The sequence below is a fragment of the Haliaeetus albicilla genome, chromosome 24, assembly GCF_947461875.1.
Source record: "Haliaeetus albicilla chromosome 24, bHalAlb1.1, whole genome shotgun sequence".
In the NCBI taxonomy this organism is placed as follows: domain Eukaryota; kingdom Metazoa; phylum Chordata; class Aves; order Accipitriformes; family Accipitridae; genus Haliaeetus; species Haliaeetus albicilla.
The window spans coordinates 8,645,364-8,659,709 of record NC_091506.1 but is presented as its reverse complement, the minus strand read 5'-3'; the positions used below and the strand labels follow the sequence as shown (position 1 = coordinate 8,659,709).

Below are 14,346 nucleotides of genomic sequence, written 5' to 3'. Positions count from 1 at the left end.
GAGTTCCTTCCTCATGGGCTCCTCGATTAATATCAGCTCCTGCCACTACGCCAGCAACGCCGGCAGCGACTGCCCAACGCAACCAGCTCTCTGCTTCTGGCAAAGGCAGACCTAGAGCTCCTCCGTCTATGAAAGAAGCCCTCCATCGTTTCACCCTGCAGAGAGGTGTAAGGCCCCTCATCCTTCCATTCAGGACTCTGCTAACCTGGACAAAGACCACGGCACGCTCCACCCCTGGCTTTAGAATTACTCCTGAATGCCTGGGAAGCTCCTCGACGTGAGGATGCTGAGTCCCATCGGTGGGGATGCGCTGGGTCCCAGCCCCGGCGTCCCATTCCCCCGACGCCTTCGGCACATAACCGAGCAGCCTCGTGCAGCGATGCCCTGCCGGCTCCCGCTGGCTTCTCCCCCGCTGCCAGCAGGCAGGTGCATCACGCCAGGCCAGGGTGAACGTCGGGGTGTTTGCAGGCAGGCTGCGGTGCGCGCTCCGCTCAGGACGCTCTGCTCCGAGCCTGGCTTTGCCTCCCGGCTGTTGCGGTGCTGCCCGGTACATGGGGGCAGGAACGGCCTTTTTGTTCTGCCTTTGCACAGTGCCTAGCAACACGCGGGCCCTGGGCTGCGAGCGGCGCTTCTAGGGACTTCTGCAACACAGATAATCACGTTTATTAAAATAGACTTGGGAAATGAAGGCTGAGGTAGCCCAAGAACACATCTGACAATCAGGGTGAAACATGAAAGGTAGAGCGCTTCTCTGTTGCTAACTTGCTTTCCCTGGGGTCTGCTGTATGTATATATTTTAAGTGGTTTATACACTAGTATAGGATTTCCCTAATGCGTGTATTCTAGAAAATAAAAATTACACAGGTTCCCAGAGCAAAACTAACAGTACTTGCCTGTATTTCTGAATTTCTTTTAATTTTTTTTTTTTTTAACTCACACAGAAAAAGAACCTTCTGAGACCTGAGAAAAGAAGTGGGGGAAAAGATGGTGCAAGTCAGCTGTGACAGCTGGAACACTTACATGACGAGTATCTAAAATAATTCATAATTTCTATCTCATCTCGTAAATCTTTGGGATCTATTTTTTGCAATTTTCTTTGCTGGCAGCAGCAGTCTTCAAATTGCCATGTTTTCAGAGATAGCCATCACTTGGCAGCGTGTCACCGTGACCTTCTTTCTCCTCCTTCCCCCATCCCTCCATGGAGCTTGCTAAATCTCTTTTAAAAAATTCTGTCAAAGTTACCAATTCTGTCCAATGCTCCACTCTCTACCGCTCTCTTGTTTGGAGAGGACAGAAAAACAAGTCCCAGCGTAGAAAATGTCAGCTTACCGCTTCAGCATCTTTCTACTTGTATTTTTGCATCCACATGGCAATGGCGTTAAGATGGAGCATTTAGACACGTAATAATCTTTCAGCTCAGATAGGGACAAGGCAAATCGTACGAACAGGGAAGATTTCTTATTTAAATAGTGTGGTTGTTGAGATCCTGAGTTTATATACGTACAGATTTTTATACCTGTACATTTAGAGTCAATGCAGATAAGCAGAAGCAGCATAGAGGACAGCTTTCCAGGCAGGGATGAAACAGTGACTATCATCTGTGCCTTGGAAATACAACACAAAGAAACGTTCAACAGAAGAATAAAGGAGATGCAGATAACTATCTTCAACATATGTGCAGCAGATTTGAACCCAGAACTTGGGGCTTAATAACAGAGCAGGTTAAATGTTGCCTGGTATTAGAGTTTCATTTGGTTTTGTTTCTCTTTTGGCACAAATCTAATGTGCAAGAGGTTAGAGGTATAAATACTGAAAAAAATAGGAGCAAAGATTTCCAACGTCCCACTGAGCCTGCATTTGCAATGAATTGATGTCGCTTTTTTTTGGTTGATTTCCAAGGCAGTATGGTAATATCATTCTCTTGCTGCCATACTGTGCTAGGGCGACTTGGTTTTCTAGGGCAGTAGTGGCTTTTCATGATTGCATCACTGTAATTCAAACTAGAATATACTCCTTACTTTGCTGTGCGTTTGTATTGCTTCTCTTCCGTACAACTTTTGTTTCTGCGTATGTATTCCTTACCAGAGGGACAGACTCACACATTGGCATGTTTCTGGTCAGGTTCTGTACAGAGCAGCGCAAGTTCTGAAATAAGATACATGAGTGATCCAAGTAATTTCCAAAGAACTGTGTAAACAATGAATGGAAAAATTTGAGGTTTTTCATGACAATGCTGTTACAGAAACCATTTTTAGGTGGTAAATGTCATCCACCTCTGCACCAAAATACAATCCAGGCAGCTCATGGAGAGCCTTTCAACCACAAAAAATGTTAATATGCTTTAAATGTGTCTTGAGACTTTGTCATTTATGGTCTTCATAATTGATATATTCATGAAAGTGACTCCTCCCTAATTTGGCAATAATGTAGTATCGCTGCTTTACAATGTATTTTACTATTCACTGTTGTTAGGAGGGGAAAAAAAACCACAGAACACTAAATACTTTTTGACAGTGTATTTTTCATATTAAATCCCTTTTGTTTGCTTACCCACCCCCCACCCACCCCAATCTGCAAAATTTGTAGTGCATGAGAAGCACTGCATGTCTACACAGGCTCTATCAGGCAAACCTGAGCTTCCCCTGTGTTCCGAGTTGACCAGCTGTGAACTAGAAGACTTTTGACAGCTCATTAGTCCAGGGCTGCACTGCGCTACCGAAGTTGTACGACTTCCCGTTCAGCTGGCTTGCCTTGCAAACTTGGAATGCAAGCAAAACAAGCTCAGATATGTCTGTTCAGCCCAACGCACGTAGACCCGCAGCCACTGAGAATGGGAATTATATGGCATTTAGACTATAAAAGTCCAAAGTCACAATCCTGGAAATCCCCCTCAGCTGGCACCTAGTTTGAGGAGGCAGCTCTATTCTGTATAACATCGTTATTTTACTTCAACCATGTATGCTTATGACTCGGTCTGAGTGAGATCCAAAATGTGTTCCTTTACCCAAACCACTGGAAGGCTTGATGTAACAGGTGTTTTAGAACATGGCTACCAGGTAGTGATAGGACCTACTGCTGCCCCTTGTTCCTTCCTCCCCACCTTACAAAAGCTTAGAACATAATTCAATTCTCTCCTCTTGTTGGGAAGGTTGAAACCTGTATTTCCTACCTCCCAACAGACTGCTCAAACTGTGGGATGATCCAGGTGGATAGATTCCACGCTCCCTATTAATAATAAAAGTATCTGAGATTCTTTAACATCATGATTGCCGCTCTACTGCTTTGGTTTGTCATCATGAGAAAGGATGGGTTCCACCATCTGTTTCAGGAACTATGATGTATTTCATAATAGCCAACTGACAGATAAAATCCAGAAGCAGATTATAAATGGTATCAGGATTAGATTCCCAGTTCTACAAGAACAAAGCTTTTAAGTTGCAGTTTTAAATGTGTTATTTCAAAATGTGACTTTTGATGTGCTTGCACAGAACACAGCATAGCGAGGCTCAGATCACTGCAGTTCTTTGCATCACCTTAAGGAAAAAAATGAAGCTAGTACAGTATGATTTTTGTTGTTTTACCACCCCTTGACAAGCATTAATTCTATAGAAGTAATTTGTTTTATATGAAACTAGCAAATTCTAGTCTAGTCACAGGTAAGTTCTAAAATGGCAGCTACTTTGAAAAATTAAGCCCCTACTTTTTTCAGTTTTAGATCCCATCTGGACTAGTCTATGGAAGCTGGGACTTAGGCAAAGATGCACTACCCTCAGTCCAATGTCAAGTAAGAAAAGGAGCCATTACTGTTAGGCTCAATGCCTACTAAAAATAGGAAACTCCTTGTAGACACCTTTTATTGACAACATTTTGCAAACACTTTAATTCACAAGTACTATGCAGAAGCTTCATCCTTTGTAAAACAAAATATATTTGTCACAAATTACAAAGTTTGTGGATTAACACAAAGTGCTTGTCTGCACAGATCTGTAACTTTTTTTTTTGCCCTGAAGCATAAGCAAACCAAGTATTTTTGTATAAAAATTCACAGAAGCAGTAGAAAACTTTTTTGGCTCTGTCTCTCTTACTGTTGGTCTCAACACAAGTGAAGACACTTGGACGTTCTTCAATAGTATAGTCAGTCTTCATATTACGTCTACTGTTTGGTCTCTGTTTCCATCTGGGTTTCTTGAGATTCTTCAGCTTCTGAAAGTTTTTCATCATCTAAAATTCAATATTAGTTAGTCAAACATGCTTGGTTATATTTACAGACTATAGTGCAGAGCTGTGTCCCACTTAAAATATTTTATGTTGATTGCCTTAAATGCATAGTTGAGTATCTCATTATATAAAATGCTATGTTCAAACAAAAAAAATCCTTCCAAGTTTTTAAAGCTGTTATCTGTAACAGCTATTACAGGAAACATGGAGTAAACCCTATAGTATCAATTCAAGCAAACAAGTACTGTATTGCTTCAAATTACATGCCTTCTCTTTGCCTATTAACGGTTTATCTCAAACTGAAGCTGTGCCTTCCACTAAAATGTTACTTCCTTCACAAAATACTAGAAGCTGAAAGGTAATCTATACATTCATGTGAAAATGTATTTTAGAGACTAATACTTAAGGAAGTGTTAGTAACACATAACAACAATAACCTTCTGGTAAAGTGCACTTAGGATTAACAGTTCATTCTGCTTAAGAAGATCTAGATGGCCTTAGAGAATGAAAGTCTGCTCTTATAGCCATCTCTGTATGTTAATCAGGTCACATCAAAGGCTATACCAATTATTCTGTCTTGGCAAAAATCCAGCAAATAATATTTAAAACAATATTATCCATATTAGAGCATGAAAAGTAAATGCTGATTTGAAAATACTAAGTATTTGTATGACAAAAGATGAGTTTGACTAAATTCCTGAATTTAGCTCTTGCATATGACAGTTTTGGTCCCTACTCTATTACAGACTCACTGTCTGAGTAGGTAAGTCATTTAGCTTTCCTGTATTCCAATTTCTTTTTAGTAAAGCCTCAAACAATACCATGATGGCAGTGACATGTTCAAAACTACCGAAACAGAAATTATACAAATAGGTTTGGAAACCATGCACAAGAATACTCTTCTGTAAGATATACTTTTTCTGTTTAAAAAAAACCCGACCTCACATTGCTATTCTCCATCCCCATATTTTAAAGAAGTCTGCTGCCTACAGATTAATCTGAAGCTAATCAGGAAATGACACAGTGGCTAGCTTGTAGAAGAAAAAAATTTCTGAGCAGTCTCCGGCTCTGGACTACTACTGGGAAAAAAATGCTGCCGATGCAAGAGTTCACCAACCTCAATAGCACATAGCTTAGCACACTGCTGGAAAGTTGTGATTCCTTTTGATCCACTGAAACCCAACCCAGTTATATATATTACCTAAGAACACCACTTACTTTCCAGGGTTTGCTGAAGTTCATGGATGGTGCTCAGGAGAACATGAAACTGCTTTCTTCTCAGCTCCAGCTGGAACAATAAAACATGTATTTTAGGAAACAGAGAGCACATACAGAGCAGATGCTCCATTAATTATGTTCCTAATAAATTATTATATAACAATCTCTATGAAAAACCTACCTTATCTTCGACATTTTCTTTAATGTGAGAAAGATGTTGCAGTTCTTTTCCCAAAGCTTCTAGCTGCCTGAAAATAAAGTGTCAGTATTTTTTAAAAAGTTCTGTAAAATTCTTGCAAAATAGATTTGAACTAAGTAGAGGAAAAAGAACCATTAAATAAATAGGTAAACAAAGCATAACAAATGAAATGGCATAGAGGTAAGGCCACTTCACATAAATGTTAAACTATTATGTCATAAACTTGTAATTTAAGGTCTTTTACAGGAAACAAGGCCTCCAAGCTAGAATACAGTTGTACACTGGGCATTTGGACTGTAACAATTCAGTCCTGTCTCAAACACATTATTAACTAGACCATACAATGAAAGTTAAAGAAGTGGATTACATTAAAGACCCATGGCATCTTCAGAGGGTTTGCTACTTCACAGATTTTTTATGTTGACATGAATAGATTAAATAAAAACATAGCATCAGCAGAACAACATATTTGATAAACCTACACACCCAACATACAAACACAACAATTCTTAGACACAACAGTTGACCAAACACAGTCAAGTACCTCATCTCCAACAACGGCCTGACCAGACAGAGTACTGGATAACATGTAGACTTTACAATAGGCATACATAGAATAATCCACTTTTTTGATGAAACTACAAGATACAGCTTAAGCCTTGGCACACAGAATTTAACGCTGTGATCCATATAAATACTCATTTCCTTCTCAAATACCAGTTTTTATTTTAATTGATTGCCTCTGGCATTAAGAGATAGAGGAAACATGCAACACCTATAATCTTCATTATTATTCATATCCTTTTGAAACACATCATCTTTCAACACCTCTTCAGGATCATTCTGCAAGCATTTGATTGTTTTCTGTTCTCACTTGGACCCACCATGGACCACCACAATCTTTTTTGAGGTAGGGCAAAGAATAACAGGTACCATAATGTACACTAGCTTTCAAATGAGGATGGAGCATCAACTCTTACACTCAAACCTCCGCTTTGGCCCTTCTACTTTTCTTCTAATGTCTACTATAATTTATGCTCCATGCAATGAGAACAATCTGTTTCTCTAAAGGTGAAGTGGATTGAGGCTGACCATCCCTGATTAAGTAGCAGGCGGAGCCATACAGGGGTCAGCAAGGAAATAAACCTCTTTTTTTCTGAAGCACTGACAGCTGCTGCAACTAGTCTGGGCAGGGAACCACAAAATGGCCTCCAGTCCTAAGTATCTCATGATGGCTGGGAAAAAAGATCTGTTTTAGTGCTGCCTGACGGTGTTGTCTTTTTTTGAGCCAGTATGCTTGGTACCTTGAGGGGAATGCCTGAAAGAGGGTTGGGTGTGACATTATCCCCCCCTTTAATGGAAACAGGCTAACAGCTTATAGGCTTATACAGTGATTTCGCTAGTATTTGGTTTCTAGTTTCTGAAAGACTTCCATTTGGCCAAATCTTGCTGTTTACGCCGTGCTGTCAGGTATAAGCAGACTGTGAGAAGACATGCAATTTTCTTCTGGTAACATCCAAAGCTACATCTGGAATTCTACTTCTTTTACTTTCCACTCCAGAGAATCTTTGCCTAGCCTTCTCATTTTTTGTATCTCTTTTTCTAAGACTCAGTGTCATTTATTGGTCTTCTTAACAGCTCTTCTGATACTACGTCTAATTACACTGTGGGCACTGCCATTTAGTAGTTCAGCTCCTGTCACTCCCTGAATTGGCTCCTGTGCATTACCTTGTGACTAAGCCGATAACAGCTTCTCTTCTTTTGTGCTGTGTGACTAGTTTTTCCAAGAAACAGTCTCTTAAAAGCATAAGGAAAGTTTTTTTCTGAACTTTGTCCTATTTTACCACATAACCTGCAAAAACTATAAATGTAACTCTTGCAATAAACCATGACATTTCTCCTTGCAAGAAGTTTTCTCAAGAGTTTTTAGTGATTAAGAGTTCCACGGAAAGTGTGATATTGTTAGTGAGGCTTCCTCCGTTCTGATTTAAGAGTGGTCCTTCTTGGGTCATAGTACGATTTTCTGTATACTTTCCTCAAACTGGAGAGAAAGGAAGCCTTGTAATTAAAACACTGGATGAAAACTACGTCAAGTTCCTATATTTAAAGTCTATACACTTGGAAAGGTCAGTTAAAGCTAAAATACCTACAAGCCAAGGTCCCTTTAAAAATGCTCCATTCTGTTACTGTGTCCTCTTTCCTCATCTGTAAAATGGGGGATCGTACTCTGTTATAGTTCAAGCCTGTGTCTTTGACTACAGATATGAGGGATTAAGGACAAAAGGGCATACATTGTAGCCATTCTTCCAGTGGATAAACACACTGGTATTTCTAACTGTAACATACTCTTCTAAAGAGATGATAAAATTAGTTTTAAGAAAAGACAAAATGCCAAATTTACTAGCCGTAACTTACGACCATTTCTAGCTTTGCTCAAGAAACTTGCGCTTGGATGCGTTAAGCAAAACTAGAACAACCCCTCCAAACCTAAACAACCTGGCATCTTCTAAGGAAAAAAAATTATCATTTAGTTGTTTCCATTGTTAATCAGTTGACTTATCTGAAAAACTTCACTCTTGGTAATTCTTTATTCTGAAGCCTCACTTGATAAACAGCACATGCTGACTAATGAAGTAAGAAGTAGTCAAGCCTCATGAGAATTGCCTGTAATAATCAAAGTTGTGGTAATGAAATCAAGGCACAGAAAAACAACATGCAAGAAAAAAATGTGTGAAATATTCTCAGTGGTTTATAGCTAGAAAATTCCTACTCCTAGGGTAATAATGTAACAAAAAAATCTTCCGTTTCCTGTAAAATGCCATGGAACATGAAAAGACAGCCTCCCTCTGCAATTTCGCTGAAAGTAGGCATCAGGGTAAGTGCAAACTGAGCTTAAATAAAAACAGTAACCCCGTGCTACCCCTTTAATCAGGTTAAAAAGAACAAACTCAAAGATGCAATGAGTCCAGGAATGCTTCTGTAGCTTGATAAAGTTAAAAAGATTATGTCCCCACAACTGCGCAAAATGACCCAAAAGCACAGATAGTGATCCGAATCCAACAATGGCACAAGCAATACTGGAAGTTACATGCAAGACAAGTTGGACAACAGGTAGGTATAACCTGCATGCCAGGGCAGGTTATATTGTGGTACACAACATAGTAATTTATAACCGGGCATGCAGGAACAACTACTATAAGGAAAACATAAAGAAAACCTAAGAGCTTTCTCCTGCTTTCTCTCATGCCACCTTACTTGCTTGTGTATTATGTATTTTGCGCGACTACCGAATCCCTTGTTGGCGCACGTTACAGCACTTCCCCACTACCTCTCTTTTCTGAGCAACTCATCCCTGGTAAGCTGACATTAGATGTGCATTTACATCTGAGTTCACTTATTCACCTTAAGAAAGAAAAAAATTCAAATAAACACACTTGGCAATGTGTCTGAATCCACACAGATGGAGATTAATTAAAGAAAGCTGATAAGGGCACAATTTTAAAACGAAACCCAAGTTTTTCTTGTGTCAAAAGAAATTACATCAGAGCAAGGAAAGGTCAAACTGAAAGCAAGGAACTGTCAAATCTGGTGACTTCTAGCTTACTGGCTTATTATAATTTGATGTACTTACTTCAGTGTTTCATGTCTGTCTGGATGGTGCTGTATGACTTTGGCTAATGCATCATATTCTGAAAGAAATTTAAATAGTTAGTCTAAATAATTCTGAAAGTATAGATTCAAGAACCAAAAATCAGGTACCGTAGAATGTTACAGATTCTTTCTCCTTCTTGAAAAACCATTTTAACGTTTTTCAAATTTGTACACAACACCTTACATATATAAAAAAGTACCTGCAGATATACATATATAAAAATATGTATAATTTTTGCCATGCTATAACATTTCAAAGTAGATGATTACATCAGAAGAGATTTTAAATAAACTACAGATATGATTGTAGGCCATCATCTACTTAGTCAAACTTACTCAGCACTAGTGATTCGTAAAGGATAAGGCCAGAAAACATGACCTTTAGTTAGCACTTGGTCTTTTGTATATGATACATAAGCATTGGTTTTAGATACAATGTAATTTATATGTACAGAAAACAGTGTTGATAAGATGTTACACATAAACATTTCAGATTTTTAGAAAAAAAGTATAAAATGCTGCATGAGAAACAACAGGATTATTTTTTTTAAACTGTATTACACATTAGCAACATCATCATGGTTTTACAGGCATCTAACAGCCACTTCCTGATAGTAAGATTGTACATACGCCAACTACCTCATTCACATGGAATAATCTGTGCTGCAGGCTGGACAGAACATATCAAAAAGCAAACACTTCAGGCCTATGTTTGTGAAGATGTTAAGAACTCTACATTCCTACTGGTTAAGGTTCTTTTAATTTCCAGTTGAGTCTACAATTATCCAAAAAATTGATCAAACGGTTGTATTTAAAACGTTTCATCTGTTATACTTTTAATCATTTTCTTTTTGCATTTCATTTATCAAGAAAAACAAATTCTTGCTTCTTATCATTGCTAATCTTTTGATAAGACAGTACCACAGGGAAATGCTTCAAGCTTCAATTTAAATTATCAGCATATACTTTTAAGACTAGGGGAAAAAGTACACCTCCCATAACAGGTATTCAGTAAGGACACATACAGAGTTGCTGGGTGTGTAACTGGCATCACTGTCCCTGTGTATGCCAAGACATTACTTTCCCTTAAGAGCTGAAGGAATACACTTGCATGATCCTCAGTGCTGGGTGTAAGCATCTTCAACTCTTGTCTCACTGTTAACAATGTGCTTCAGCTCTTCTCAAGACACCTGAATTGTGATAGGATGCTTCTGGGGTTTTTCTTCGGCCTGAAAACATTTCTCTGAACTTTTTAGGTTTTCCTGATGTTCTACGTCATTGAGATCTACTGGTTCCATCTTGCCTGCCTCATCCACCAAAAACTTTCAGTAGTGGGTGCGGAACCCACCAGACTAACTATAGTATTCACCATGTCAGTATACTCCCTTGCACTTTCAAAAATTTGGGATCTATTTTCTGATACAATGTATTTTAAAAAATAACAAAATAATGAAACGGACCAGTGTAAATACAGATATTGCTCCTTACCCTGGCGATTTTTCCGAATCCTTTTTGCTTGGAGGATTTGTTTTTTGCATTCAGAAATCTTCTCATGTGCTGCAGCTATACTGTTTTCTTGAATAAAAAAAAAAAAAAAAAGGAAGATATACAGAGTTATATTAAAATCAAATAATACATGTAAACAAGCCATTCTGCTAAATTAGGAAAAGATAAAGAGCCATTTATGACATAGTGGCCTGCTAGCTCCATCAGCTTCAAAACTACATACACTTCAATAGGTTAAAAAAGCTTTTCTTTGTATTTTATATACTGATAAGATGCTTACAGCACATGTTTTGAGTGCTATCAATTAAGAAAAAAGAAAAAAAACCAAACCACTCATCATAGGTATATATTATGCTCACCAGAACTGGCTCAAGCTTGGTCATAAAAGAGAAATTGTCAAACAGAAACCAGTAATATTTTCTCATAGTTACCTATATCCTTATAGATTTTTTCATAATTTTCCATTTCTCTCAGGTTCATATCATACACCAGAAGAGTTTTTCCCATTGAAAATTCACACTGTGATAAAGTACTCAGCATTCGTTGGTACTGGCTGTAACTGAAAACAGACAAGATATTTATCCCTATGCAGCATAAAAATACCCCCTACCTTTACAAAACAAGAAAACAAAGCCTCATGTAGCGTAAGGAACAGTTAAATAAAAAGAATATTAAAGAAATATTTCCAAGATTCAATGTATAATTTTTTGAAACTCTTGTTAGAAACATTGCACCCATTAATTCCACCATCATGTCCTTATAGGTGTAGAGTGTGTATTAAAGCAATGGGCAGATTGATCCAGGGCTTATAAACTTTCCAGCTAGGGCTGACTCTGGGACCACCGAGATTAGTATTTTAATACAGCAGTGCTTCTCTGTACACACAATCGTTATATTGTGTCCTCCAGGAATTTATATCCGGTACTTGTACGGACCCCAAAGCAGAACACCACATTGTCACTCATCTCTTACTACTTTAGCCTGTTGTTTTTTTTTTTTTAAAAACAAGAGAACCGCAGCAGCAGAAATGCCAGCAGTATTACCCTTCCCTAACAGAACAAATGCAGAACTGCCAACTAAAATATTCGAGTCATGATCCTGTTACAATAGCGGGACTCCTGGACGGATCACGCAGCGGCACGACAATCCTGAGGGCATTGGAGCGGCGCTGGCAGATTTCATGATAGAGCCTGCAGCCTTCAGTAATTTCTGACCCGTCTCTAGTCCTCATCGCCTACCACAGTGCTTGGCGTTTGTACTGGAAACACCACAGAGGCATACTGAAAAGCAGATGTATACATTTTAACAGGGATCTTTTCAAAACGGATCAAGCCCAGTTTTCCACTGAAATGCAAGCCGATCAGTTGCAAGACAAAAAAAAAAAACAAACAAAAAAAAAGCCCAGAAAACAAGTACCCTTCCTCCTGAGATCCGGAATTACACCACTTAATGAAACTCTTCACCAACAAATTGATCCGCCTGTCGTCACCAGCACCGTCGCCATCGATCAGAAGCCGCTTGCGGATAACTTCATCTGAGGAAAAACTCCCGTTTAAGGGGCAGCCGCATCCCAGGGCCGAGCGCGGGTTTCACCCCGGGCCTTCAGGGAACGATTCCCGGGGCTAAACCGGGAGGATCTGTTCAACGGCAGGCGTCCCGGGGCCGCGGGGCTGAGGGACCCTGGGGCCCGGGCGGAGAGGCCTGGGGGCGGGGGGCGCCCAAGGCCCGGGCGTGCCCCGGCACGAAGGGCCCGGGAGCGGGGCTGTGGGGTCGGGGCCAGGATGCAGGCCCGTCTGCGGGGTGAGAGGCCGGGGGTCGGGCTCGGGGGGCCGCGGGGAAGAGGGCTGAGACCGGGGCGCCGGGAGGGACTCCGCCGAGGGCGGCCGGGGCCGTGCGGCGGCGGGCGGGAGGCGAGGGGAGGCGAGGCGGGCCCGGCGCTGAGGGGAGCCGGGCCGAGCGGGCCGGGCAGGGGTCGGGGCGCGGGGCGGCGGGGCGGGAGGGAGGAAGGAAGGAAGGAGGGAGGGAGGGAGGTCTCACCGTCGGTCACGGCCCCCATGGCGGCGAGTGCCGGAGCCGGCGGGGCGGCGGCAGCAGCGAGTGAGGTCAGCTTCCCACAATGCAGCCGGCGAGAGCGGCGGCCATGGAGGGGGAGGCGGCGGCGGCGGCTGGGGCCTGAGCCGGCTGGCGGCGGACGCGCGGCCCGGCGGCGGCGGCGGCGGCTGCTGCTGCGGCGGCGGGGAGGGCCGGCGGGCGAGGCCTGCGCCCCGCGTGGAACCGGCCCCCTGGCGAGGGGCGGCCCCGCCAGGTGAGGGGCCGACGGGGGAGGGAAGCGGCGGTCCCCGCGCCCGCAGCCAGGCTCCACCTCCCCGCCCCCGCCACCGCGCCCCCGGCCCCGCCGCCCCCCGCCCGGGCCGCCCCGCCATGCCCCCGGCACATGCTCCCTCGCCTTCGACGCGCCGCGGCGGGGAGGCCGCCGGGCCGGGGTGCGCCTCGGCCGCCCTCCCGCCACGCTCCCGCCTCGGCGCGTCCTCCCCCCGGGGGGCCAACGGCGCTCCTTGGCGGGCCCCGTCCTCCCCTCGCGCAGGGGAGCCGGGTGGACGGTCCACGCCGAGGCGACGGCGGCGCGAGGGCGGCGGGACCCGCCGCGGTGGCCGGCCGGTGCCGGCGGCCGGAGGGAGCGGGAGCGCCGGCCCCGCGGTGCCCGCTCCGTGGGCGAGGGTGCGGAGGACGTGCCCCCGGCGCCAGGCGTGAGGGAGGCGGGCTGGCCTCCCCTGGGCCGCTGCTCGGGCTCAGCGCTGGGAGGACGAGCGGCAGGGCCCGGGGTGCGCCAAAAAAATCGTTGTTCTGATGCGTTTCCTGGCGAGTTTGGCTATCGCCGGTGGGAGGGAGCAAGAGTTGTTTCTTCCTACCCTGAAAAACTAAGCTGGCGCTGGAAAAAAGGGCTAGAGGTGTCTGGGGAAAAGAGATGTTGAGGTGTTACCGATGCCAAGCGTTGGGTTTTAGGCTTTTGGCCCACAGGCTTTGACGCTTGGGCAGTGCTAAAGCTGGCAGCGTTATCGTTGTATATCTGTATCATGGTACACGAGACGTATGTCCAGAGCCTGACACCCTCCTATTTCCTCTTCGTTTTGGGTTGGACGCTTAAGTAGCTTGTTCTGCTCAGCACTTTGTATTGACAATTTTAGGGTCCTGGGGAAAACCAGGGTAAGAAAAGAACAAAGTGAATGTGTGGTATAATCTGTGCTTTCCTGGTTTCAGAGCTGTGAGTGATTGAGGTGCTTTTTTGTTCTGGGTAGTGGCATTTAACAGCTGTTTACACATTTGTAGATTGTTTCAAGCCAGTACTTTGTCTTCAACAGGCAACTGGTCAGATTCTTGGGAAGGTGCTATTGGGAAAGCATCACAGGGAGTGGTCATTAAAGCTCTGCCTGAACTTTTGGAAATAAAGAGTTTCTAACATAGAAAACCTGGATAAGTGATTTCTGTTCTTGAAATTTGTATGTATTATTATGTGATTGGCGAGTGATATAATTTTATGTGAAAGCCTAACTCTC

The 14,346-nt window shown here is 42.9% G+C and overlaps 2 protein-coding genes across 5 annotated transcripts in view; one reads left to right on the top strand and one right to left on the bottom strand.

The window, feature by feature from the left end:
- Positions 1-3,837: 3,837 nt before the first annotated feature.
- Positions 3,838-13,001, bottom strand: THOC7 (THO complex subunit 7). Of its 2 annotated transcripts, XM_069811957.1 has the most exons (8): positions 12,830-12,986; positions 12,209-12,326; positions 11,224-11,351; positions 10,775-10,861; positions 9,267-9,324; positions 5,618-5,684; positions 5,437-5,506; positions 3,838-4,221 (listed from the first exon to the last, which is right to left on the bottom strand). In XM_069811957.1, the coding sequence occupies exons 1-8, from the start codon at positions 12,846-12,848 to the stop codon at positions 4,154-4,156; spliced, it is 615 nt and encodes a 204-aa protein (XP_069668058.1). In that variant the 5' UTR covers positions 12,849-12,986; the 3' UTR covers positions 3,838-4,153. The 2 variants fall into 2 exon arrangements, with proteins under 2 accessions (XP_069668058.1, XP_069668056.1); XM_069811955.1 differs by lacking the exon at positions 12,209-12,326 and having other exon boundaries at positions 12,830-13,001.
- ATXN7 (ataxin 7) overlaps positions 12,977-14,346 on the top strand; it is a 91,149-nt gene continuing 89,779 nt past the window's right edge. For all 3 annotated transcript variants that reach the window (XM_069811952.1, XM_069811954.1, XM_069811949.1), the window contains exon 1: positions 12,977-13,097. The gene's annotated coding sequence lies outside the window, so the exon portion shown is untranslated. The remainder of the gene's footprint in view (positions 13,098-14,346) is intronic.